This window comes from Phalangium opilio, unplaced genomic scaffold (assembly GCF_054372755.1).
Source record: "Phalangium opilio isolate 3A_F unplaced genomic scaffold, DU_Popi_V2 ptg000082l_1, whole genome shotgun sequence".
NCBI lineage: Eukaryota > Metazoa > Arthropoda > Arachnida > Opiliones > Phalangiidae > Phalangium > Phalangium opilio.
This window is the reverse complement of record NW_028324189.1, coordinates 10,117,574-10,129,436: the sequence shown is the minus strand read 5'-3', so window position 1 is coordinate 10,129,436 and position 11,863 is coordinate 10,117,574. Positions and strand designations below refer to the sequence as shown.

Below are 11,863 nucleotides of genomic sequence, written 5' to 3'. Positions count from 1 at the left end.
AAATCTTGTTAGACGCAGTTTTATGTAGGCCTATAGCGTAAATGTTTCCTTTCTAAGTAGAGAGCCCGAGTCCTTATATTATTTGGAGTGTTTATCGAATTTCCATCTATGCGAAAACAATTCGAAGAATGTTTTCTATAAATTGTTGACCAAATAGATAGACCTAGGCCTAAAATGGTTTTCGCGGAGTATTTTTACGTTGGGTTTCCGCTGGGACTGTAATATTATTGGAAGTGGAATTAAGACCTTCTTTCCAGCTTTGATGAGTTCTTAAAATATTTAAGAGAGTTTTAAAAAACTGTACTTAGAAAATATCAAAGATACTTTTAATTTAATTTTATTTCAAATAAGGTTTAATAATATTAAGTACATTTAAACTTAAGAACGTCTGCGTAGTTATCATTCACGTACACGTTTAGCAGTCAATGAAAGAGTTTAAGAAACTGAACAAGAAACGCGTACTTCCACCTTAGACGTTTAACTTTTCAAATGCTTGTAGGTGAAAAGCGTAATTTAAATATGGAAAGTACTCGTTTTCGTTGGGTGGTTTAATGTGAACAGGGATGGATTTAATTTTAGAAATTGGAGTGGAGAACAGAGAAATCTGGGCGCGCGTCAAAGTCCCGGACCCCCTTCGTCGGGACGGGGGGTATGAAAGAAGAGGCGGGTCATAGCGACAGAGGTAAAATGGAATGACGTATTTTTCACCGTCCCCGTCAGCAACGTCATCAAAACGTAGTTTAAGTGAGCCAATGAGATAATTTAAACTAACGTTACGTGTTGGAGGGAGGGGCCCTATACTGGGCTATGTATGAGTCGGACTGAAGTAAATACTAACCGTTCTACATTCCTACTTCTAAAATTAAATCTATCCCTGATGTGAATTATTTCATGTTGTACGTTACCTTTAGACAAAAATGTCCTTCTAAGTCTGAAATCCACCATACCATTTTGAATTACTGAACTTTAACCCCTTTTGTACATCATTAAACCTTAATCATTAACCTTTCCAAGTTTTCTTAACATTCTTAAAAACACCTGAAAATTTAATGCTTTAATGGACTCCTAATAAAATGGCGTAAAAGATCCTTAAAATTCTAAGGCTAAACCTGACTAAATAAACCTTCCACGAAGAGTTAATCTCTTCCTATCGTGCACCAACCCATCACTGTGATGGTTACATATCAATTATTTACGGAAAAAGGTTAAACTTTATACATTTTTCGCGTATATACGCGCTTTGGGAGTGTTTTATTTAACACTTAAGAAAGCTAGCTCACGGAACTCGAGTCCTTATTGTTTGCCTAGCGTGGTTTGTCCTGGTAGGGCAGAACCTTGGTCTATTAGAGGAAGTCCTTAATATTGACTTACTCTATCGTGCTAGTTTCATCTTTAATCATATTCCCACATTGCTCATGATAGGTCTACGAAGCGTATAGGATGTGTAACTTGATTGAAAGTGACCTGCACGGAAGTTATACTACCTATTCTACCATCAGTATTCATGAACTACTTTGTCTTGATGATAGCTTGCATTACTTATAACTCCGCGAAACCCTCAACTTCGGAGCGTTTTACCACGGTATAGCAAACTTTGACCCGGTCTCGTGAGAATTGGAGATAGTTTGCTTTGGAAAGTTGAAATAGCGGCACCGCCCCAAGATAACGAAAGCTCTTAACAAAATTCGGAAGTTGATTTCCGGAAGTAAAACATTTATATTGCCCTTTTTAAAAGTTGCGCTACGCTTTGGCTAATTATGATTTATTTTGTTTACGATAAAAATTTATATTTATGTTAAGTAAAAGACCTGCCCAGCACAAGTTACTTAACAAATAAATCTGAAATTTTACAGGGAAGTTACCATCAAATCTTTTTACAATTTTAGAAAATGGCGGATAGGAAATACCTTCCTTACGAAATTACATCCATATACGTTTCAAACCATTTCAATTAAAAATAACTGGCAACGCCCAGTCCCTTTGTTACTATCACGAGGCTCAATTAGCGATTTTCGTGATCTTAATTTCGCTCTGATTAAACCAATTAACGTTAAGTTATTGTTATCCAAATTTAGGTCGTGTTAAACAGCCCTAAAAATACCACCAAACTACAATGAATCCTAAAAATTAATCATTTTAAAATTAATTATTAAGCCTAACGGCCCTTATTAAAATCCATTCGTTACTTTTCCCGCCAAATATTTCACCTCAGAAAAAAAAGCGTTGAAAAGTTGTATGTTCCATTTATCGGGCGCGAAACTGTCAAAATTTATTTCACGGTTGTTTAGGCAAGTGATTGGGGATAGGTTTTCAACGGTGTCCGGCGATGGGAGAGGTATTTTTGAAAAAAGGTTAATGAAATTAACTCTCATCGAGCTGGTGTTACGACGTGTGGGCCGTTAACTTGAAATATGTCATTTTTATTAAAGAATAGAAAAATTGTTTAATGGTTTCGCGCGCTTTTAGCTTGTCTCTTTCGCGCGCACATTTTCCCCTATGGCACTTGGTCATTGGATAAATTAAACCAGCAGTGCACTTATATTTAAAGGGAGAATGAAGGGTTGAAACTTTCCTAAATATTCACCTTGGTTGTAACCGCTTCCCAAGAAGTTTCTGATAAAGTTTTCAAACTAGGATCCAAACCATTGACACTTACTTACTTGGAGGGTAAAAGTGGCTGAACTTTTGACCTCTCAAGTAGCTTGACCTATTAGTATTGCCATTTTTTCACTGTATTTGCTAAATTTTAACAACGTTTTCATTTGTTAACCAATCAAAGAAGGGAACGCAAAAATCTTAATAATTTTGCCAAGGCCTAACTGGCTGCATTTCGCGCAATCTTCCAGTTGTTTATACATTCATGGTTAAATTACTCCAAGCCAAGGATCTTTCTATCGATTAAGCCTTGGTTAGAAGACATACTTTCAGCTCTGTAGTTATAATTTATTAGTAAAGTTATAAGGTAAAGTACCCTTTCAACTAAACTCACGCGCTGCTTGGCGTTCTGCCTTCATCAGAATTTAAAAATGCTCTTGTATTTATATTTTAAGTTCGCGTAGGACGCTTTATTGAAAGCTACCTTCGGATGTTAGGCTTAGTGATTTGGTTTCCACGTGGAAACCTGGAATGTGGGATGTCATTTACTTTGGTAATTCCTTTTGAAAGATTGTCGGTGGGCAGTTGCCCAAGGCGACAATATACGTCAATAGAGAATGAAACAAGGAGGAACGCGACTAAGGTAGAGAATTAGACTTTTGATACTGTAAGGCACAAACAAGTTTCTAATAAATTTTTCAAGTGTTTGGAATTTTTCGACAAAAATATTCAACCTGTTTGTTTAAGATGGTTTTCAACTCTGTTTCTATCTATCTGTATAAGCATTAGTTCATAAGATATGTTCCATAAGTTTGTCACTGGTTACAAACTTGAGCTTGTCATGAAGTGAATGAGGTAGGTCATAGATTCTCGTAAAGCGACGCCTAGTGAGGCGCTGTTGTCAAAGGCTTAGTACAGACCAAATAGGAAGATGGAAGTCCTGCAAAATTAAGCGAGTGTAGGACTTCAATTCTCGCTTGTCGTTCTCGAACTATATAAGTTCTCGAGCTGTAAGTCTCTAGTTTTACGAAATATAGGTAGTGTAATACTTTTGGAACATCCGCCATCTTGTAAAATGGCGATTAGATAATAATTGAGAGACAAATTTTAGATACACAAAAGATATTAGCCTTTTATTGTTATTTTACACGCGAATTATATGTATAACAATTTTATATATATATTTATTATTAAATTTATGGGACCTTTTTTTATTAACACTTAATTTTAAATATTTTAAAACATTTTTTATAAGGATAGCTAATCTCGCTTTGTTGGAAACTTTACACTAACCAATTAATTGGCTAGCGTTTTAAAATACGTAACGGGGGTTAACAACATTTTACGTTGGCATGTTTTTTATATATTATAATTTAATATAATTTAAATACAGTTAATTATATGAAAAAGCATGGTTTTTCTTTTGACTAGTAATTATATTTGAGCCTATGTAAGTAACATACGAAGCACCTTGTGTCTCTATACTCGCCCTGAGTAAAAAAATAAGTCATAAGTTAAAATATAATACCAAGAATTTATAAATAGTAGCAATTAAAATAGATCAAGCTGTAAACGATGCAACGCGAAATTTGGCTAGTATTAAGCTCGGAGACGAACGCCATTTTGATTACGTCGTAATTGGGTGAAAGGGATTAGGCTCCACCTATTACGCGTTTCATCATCGAATGTACTCTCCAATAAGTGCTACTCTCTATACATTCCTGGTAATATATTAATTAAAGTTTAAAAACATTGATAAAACAGTTTTTCTTGTTTTGATTTCTAAAATACGAATATTAATTACACAAGTTTACAAAACACTGCGCAGAAAATTCTTTTCCCCATTATGTTTAGTTTAGTTTAGTTTAAATTTTTGCAACAATACTCGGCGGGATTTATTTTAATTGGCATTAACGATTTAAATATATATATATTATTTTTTTTTCTTTATAGTTTTAGGAAAGAAATATTTACGTTATTACATTGTCTTCGACAAAAATATATTGAGAAATTTTGCCATTTGCACAATTGTAAAAAAAGCCGCAAACATTTAATTATCTTTAATTTATACCTTTGTTGATGCTCTTTTAGTTAGGGTGGTTTGTTTTTTGTTGTTGTGAAAATACCTTTATAATTATTATGGATTTGAATCCAGCTCGGACGAAATCGTGCAATAAATAAGGAAGATTGAATTTTTAATTACAAACAGCCGCGTTACAATATTCAAATTTATACTTTTGGGGGAAATATTAAAAAAAAATCAAACTTCAATATTTATTATCAGATTTCGTTTTCGTAACTGAATTCAATCTAAAAACATCGGTTGTTATTTATGTGGAGGCGTAAAGCCTTAAATGTTCATGACCTCTGACCCCTTCACCACTTTTTATTGATTATACCTATAACCTCTAATACACCATCAAATTCATATAAATATATATATATAATACAGGAATGTCTTTTCTATATAACGTGTCCCATATCCATTAACCCATCTGCAAACCAGAGATAAAAAAATCTATTTCCTAAAAACCCCTCCTTTCTGAAGTAGGAAGAAATTCTTTTATAGGCAAAAGTCGTTCTTTGCCTTGGTTCGACACGACCCAAGGCTTATGAAAAAAAAAACCTATAGTCCACTCGATTCGTCTGCATTATGCCTTATAACTCGCCCATACTCATAGATCGCGCGTTGGTGATCTTTTGCAAATGTTTTCGTATCTGAATCAATCTACTTAGCTTCGGCTTTTACATATAGAGAGAGAAGACCCGGACATATTCAACATACCCTCCTTCCCTCACTCTCACTCTGAAAAGATATGCTGGGAAGCAATGAGGCTTGCCTGATTCTAAGCATATTAAGGTATGGAATCGAGAAGTTTCTAAGCGGTAGCAAAGGCTTGATGCTGGAGTGGCATAGTCGGGGCAGAGAGAAATGAGGTAAGATAGAGTGGGAATCACGATGTGCGGCACTGAAACTCTCCCAGTGTACTTTGCGCACGCCCCTACCCTTCGGTAGGAGATTGTTAAGTGCTGCCGCGTAGCGCCATTGTATTTGAATGAGAACTAGCTTCTATTTTTAAAACAGAGGGGGCGTCCTTTACGATTCCCTACTGTACGACCCAAACTAAACGCTGAGGATGCTGGTAGGACTTCGGTGCCATTGGTGGGGGTGCAGCATTATAGGTATGGGGGTTTACACTCCATCCCTCTCTCTCCTTCATGGTTGGGGACCATCCCCAAGTCTGCTTAAAAATCCCGTCATGCTTTTCATGAGTGCAGCCCTCCACTTCACGGTTGAAATATTTTTACTATAGCTGAGCCATAGGTAAAAAGTAGTTCTAGTTGCTCCATAACCAGATGACACTAAAGCGTATGCCCAACCTAAAACCGGGGTACTATATGGGTAAATTTTACTTTAATGCATGCTGGGAAGGGTCCTCTCGTGTTAGCGCTATAGAGTATGATTGCTACTCCAAAATCAAACTTTACTTCGTTCAAGAGCCAGGAACCAAGGTAGAATTTTTTATTTGAAATAGTTAATGAAATAAATATTTCAATTTGGAATGAAGTGGTCCATCTACATTTTCCCGATCCATCCATATCATAATAGTCTTAGAAGCGTGGTGGGAAGTTCTGAGAGACACCTCAATCGATAAATCGCTCTCTTATATGCACATGAGGAGTATAAGACTGTTCTTCAGCCCTCGAGCCATACTTCGACTAAACTAATACTACCTACAACCAATAGGAAAATATTAGCTTTTTTCCCCCTTTAAAAGTGTTTTTTTCTCTCTTTCTTTCTTTTACGTGTCCCATCTCTGGTCTAACATATCCTTTTATCCGCCATTATAGCTCTTTCTTGCCAAAAATCTACCCATTAAACCCAGCACTTTACATTTTACATATCCTGTAAAAAACCACAGGATAGGTCTGGGTCCTTTTTATCAATTTACCTAGATAGCAAAAAAATAGCGCTTTATTTGACTTCCACATCTGTTAAACTTCCTAAATTTAATGGCGGTGGTTTGTTTTGGAATTACGTATCATTATGATCTCGCCGTATACGTGATGTCGTTACCTCAATACTTGTCGTACTTAATGTTGGTAAAAGATTATGATGGAGGCGGCGTATCTCCGTTACCTTAATTTGAGATTGCAAACGTTTACGCGTATATTACAAAGTCTTCCTTTTCAATTAGGTTTAATTTAAATTAGCAACCTTGCTGTTTTAGAAAGTTCTCGTAGTTACAAATATTCCAAAACACCGGAGTTTAATTGCCCTCTTACAAACAACTGTTCTGGAGTATATATTTACGTATACGCTATTAGGTTTCAAACGTTACTTAGTCTTTCGGGTTTTGACCCAAATTTGTTAGCCAGGAATGGCGTCCCGGACGTGGTCCCTCCGCTATAATTGACAGTATCTGTGACAGTGTGAAGGGCGACGCACACGTTGCCGTTGAACGTAACTTTGGTATCGGCATAGGGTTCGGAGCAACTGTACCTGGCTTGAGCCTGTTGGCGTTGATCGTAAGCGACTTGAGCGCTACGTCGGCAACAGCACAAGAACACTTGCTTGAAGCCGTGTCGAAACCTGAAATAGGCAAAGAGCAAAAACCTGTTATTTCCTGATCTCTACACGTATATGCCTTTCTTCTTTCCTTTGACTAGGTACGTGTTGTAGTAGCCGACGATTTATGTCAGCTTCTTACGTACGTCTTACCATATCCAAGGGTGTCATCGGAGATATTGCTAACCCTAAATTATATCGCCGTATCTCATATCGGTTTTTCGTTGGGTCGTTAGTTACTTGTAGGAGGTAGAAAGTATGCCCAGTTCAGAAGAAGAATTAGGCTTAGCAAGAAATTATTAGGCACTATTGGAATATCAGTTAGGCTTACGAGAAACTTCATAGTCATTATTGGAACTTTAGTAGTCTTAGTTATAAATTGTATCCGTCTTTATTAGGGTGAATATTAATTAGGCTTAGCTTGAAATATTTCTGAAGAACGCCTTAGGAGAGTCCGAGACCAGTAAAGCGAAAACATTGTTAGTAATGTAACATTTTAAAACTTAAGCCTAAAACTTGAACTCCAATTCGCAGCGAAAAACATTTTCTCAGGCGCCTATTGGGAATCCATTAGATCTCTCTCAGATTGAAAAAATGTATAATGTAACCCACAAATAAATGGGTTTAAAAAATTATATATTACATAAGGAAACATAACTATTAAAACTCCATTTCCACCAATTTCATGATTATAAACACATAAAATAAAATCCCAAAGTGAAATTTTTAATATTTCCAAGTGTTTTCTGGCCATAGATACGACTACCCCCCAAATCCCACAGCTAAAGAAAAACTTTCGTACGTTTTACGACTTAAAACGTTAGGTTTTTCAAGCGAATACGATCCAATCCGACTTAATTTCAATTTAAAAAATTAAATAACCTTAACGAAGTCAATGCCCAAAATCGCACGCAGCCTTCATCGAAATACCCCATGTATCCAGTATATTTTTTTTTATAACAAAACATAAAGTTTGCAATTTTCCAGCTTCAGGATTTTTTATACGTGCTTTCGGAAGTAAAAGTCTAAAAGGAAATGGATGGGTGGGGGGGGATTCTAGGCACGCCATACGTCGCTTTTATTTTCAATTTAAGAATGTACTAAGGACAAAGGCGTAACGCGTGTTTTTAAACGTAATTCTCTCTTTTTTGATTTGAGCTTCGAACTTTGGTTAAGACTTGGTTTGAAATATCGAGAAAGTTCTCCGTTGGGTCTATACTTCTCTAGAGGAAGGAAGTAGGGTCTCGTGCACATTTTATTGTTGCGATGCGTAAAAACCGGGGGAATAGGTAGCTTTATATTTGCTGTGTCTATATTACACCACCGTTGTGGGATTCTGGTCTTTTTTCTTACTTTCTTCTTTTCTTTAAACCATCGTCCGCTATAGAGAAGAATTTCTTAGGTTATAAAAATGGGTAGTGAATTGTTTTCACGGCCGTACCTGTGCTGTGTTCTTAAAGATAAAGTTTGATGTTTTGGGGACTTCATAAAGAACACGTACGGAGACGTAGAAGGTTATTGCATATAGAAAATTAATGAACGTAAATTAATTAAAAGTTTTGTCAAAATTAGCTATGCAAATTAACAAAGTGTCTCCGATTTTCCGCCATTATTGTCATCCTGATGCTTTAAATTCAATTTAGAATTAATTATCCACGCCTGGATTTAGTGTATTTTAACTAACTTATTAAAGCTAAGTTAAATCCAAAATTTAAGTAAATAATTATGAAAATTTAAGTTCCATAAGGCAATTAAACCCTCAACAAAAATAAGGTTGTCTATCTAAGTTATTACACTCATTTAATTTAATTGTTGATTAATTAATTAAACTAGGATAATACTTAAGATACTTTTCATCTTAACTTAATAAAGGCTTCTAAAATTTAAGGCAAATAATCCGTTGAAACTCTAAACACTGACAAGTCTCTGTTAATTTGGACGAAATTATTATTTAAATTAGGCATTATATAATTCGCAAGCACGTACGTTCTATATAATCTGTTCCATCTCTTGGATACTTTCATAATTGGGATCTGTTGAACTTTGAAATCCATCAAGAGGCGACAAAATATTTTCCTTCAAAATTAAACTTTTTAATATTTTTATTTCTAACGCCTATTATATTTAGTAGTGTTTTAAATATTTCCGCGAAAATTGAACTTTTCTATTGTAAAATTTTATTATCAAAAATTCAAATAGACTGTGGGATAAAATGGAGCGTACCTTTAGTTATTTATTGCATCGGAATGCTTACGTATACTAGGAATCATTACGTAACCATTTTCACTCAACGTATCCTGGCGGATTTTGCGGGAAGAGCTAGGACTAATCATAATTTGTGACGAATTTTACCTGGCCAATAATCTATCTCGCTCCACCGTGAATCTTGCGCGCATGACCTAACTTTGCTACTAACCAATGAAATTATTGATAGAAAGACGTAAGAATTATGACACGTGACTGAGTACTCAAGCCCGGCCCTCAATGGGGCACAATTATTCTTCTTAGCTAGATACATTCATGGAAAAAATTGCAGTAATTCTTCATAATAGAGACGTGCCCCTTAGAGAAATACTAGTCAAAACTTTCATCCCAATTTCAAATATACTCTTTTATATACGTCCAGGTGTCGCTTTGGAATTAACATAGCGTTGTACCCTCAGTATAATTTTCCAAATAACCAGCCTTTAACTGAATTACATATCTCAAGACGAATGGATAAACCCACTGTTTGCTCTTAGCAATTTTCTTTTTAGGATTCGCTTAAAATTTGCGGTTGTCTAAGAATGAAAACAAAAGTTCACATCCTATTCTAGTTTCTTATGGACCTATTTCGGTTCGAGTTTGGGCTGAACTCGAAGTACCTTTGAGTCATTTATATAATGTGTAATACGTGCAAGGGCGAGGAAAGGTCATTTCGTGGTTAAGACCGAACTGCTCCATCGACGTGGTTTGAAGAAAATTCAATTACTGGTTTTGAAACGGAATTAGATAAGTTTCCGTTCGTATGTTCTCATCACTAGAGACTCGTTTTCTGCAGAATTCTAGCTCAAGTTAAGAGTTAAGCTTTTGGTCTGGGTTTGTCTCTTAAATGAATTAAAATCTAGAATTGGTTGGTTTTGAAACCTAGGAAATATAACACGAGGAATAGAAAGTTTGTCTTTGTCTTGCCTTCACAAAGAGATGCCTTAAATTACGTTTACAGGGGCATCTGTAAAAGCTTCTACTCCTTTTGCTATATTCTCTCTGTAGAGGTTTGAACTTTAGTAAGAGAGTTTGAGTGTATATACTAACCTGCTGTTCATCCAACAATAAATGATTGGGTTGTACATAGAGTTGGACATAGCTAGCCAATAGATGGTCAGATAAGTGTGGTGAGCGTATGGTTGTTCCATTATCCAAGGATGATGGTGACAGACCAGGAAGTAGACGTGATAGGGTAACCAACAAACCGCGAAGATCATCACTACGACCATCATCATTTTGACAATCTGAAAGAAATCAAAAACACTATTAGTGTTTTTAATTAAAGGGATAGAATCGCATAATGAATCCGTCATTATATTTTAAAATATAATCTAAGCCTTTTTTTTCTCTTAGAAATGTCTTTTTTAAAGGAAAGGTGTACCATAGAACTTTCTTGATTTTATAAGAAAAGAGCGTGTATAATAAAAGAATGCATACAGAAACTAGGAATGATGATGTACCCTTTTTTTCTCTACGCATCTAGGAAGAGCTAGCTACTGCTAGACTAGTCATTATGTATGACGAATTTTATCTCGCGAATATAACCAATCTCGCTGCACGTTACTGACCTCACGTTGTTACCAACCAATAAAATTACAGTAAGAATGACGTCATAATTATGAGGCGTGTCGGATACTAAGGCCGGTAAAATTTAATTTGCTCTTGCATACTGTTTTAATATGTTTAATTTCAATGCAAGCTAAGCCGCTTACGTTTGATCTCTATTACCTAAGAGGTATATTTCATTTAAGATACTTTTAATAGAAATTAGACCATACATTCCAATTAAACTCGTAATATTGTTAGTTATTATTAATGCAACATTTACACGGTTTATCCTCTCTGAACGTTCAAAAGCGTATCCGATTAATGTTACGTCTAAACATATTGAATTCCCTTTAGCAAAGTTAGCGTACGAACTTAGGCAATTCCCGTCTCGATTGTATACGTATATAGTTTAAACCCGAAATTATCGGAAGTTTTAAATGACTTCCATTAATTAGATATATATCGAACTGGAAATGGCGATTTAATTATAACGGTGCAACGATAGACGGTAAAGCGCGTGGGATCGAGTTTTATGTACTGAAATTGGCTTTGCGTCTCATTGTATTATTCATAGGTTAAGCGATTGTAGTTAGAAGTTTCTGAGGGGCGTTCCCACTTCCCATAGGAAAAAGGTTACGCCTTTAATCACAAATCTTTCGCTTTAGGCGTGTTTCGTTACTAAAGGATTATTAATTCAATCGCCGTCACAGGTGTAAATAAATATTGTGTTTAATTTATTAATTTAGCGAAGTATAACCTAAAATTTAACTCAATACTCCGTTCCATTTATTCCATAAATTGCTTTCCCCCACTCTATTCGGGAAAGTAGGGCTTTCAGACAACCGGGCTGCCAGGCCTTTAGTGCGGTTTCTGATAGGAAACCGATCTCTATGATTATAAACA

At 35.6% G+C, this 11,863-nt stretch overlaps 1 protein-coding gene across 1 annotated transcript in view; it reads right to left on the bottom strand.

Annotated features, from left to right (window-relative positions):
* Nucleotides 1–3,718: 3,718 nt before the first annotated feature.
* The window catches only part of LOC149651512 (tachykinin-like peptides receptor 99D), a 56,576-nt gene continuing 48,431 nt past the window's right edge, over nt 3,719–11,863 (bottom strand). The window contains exons 4-5 of the mRNA XM_089848466.1: nt 10,460–10,656; nt 3,719–7,189 (exon numbers count right to left, since the gene is read on the bottom strand). Coding sequence (XP_089704592.1) covers nt 6,928–7,189; nt 10,460–10,656 — 459 coding nt within the window. The 3' untranslated portion in view covers nt 3,719–6,927. The remainder of the gene's footprint in view (nt 7,190–10,459; nt 10,657–11,863) is intronic.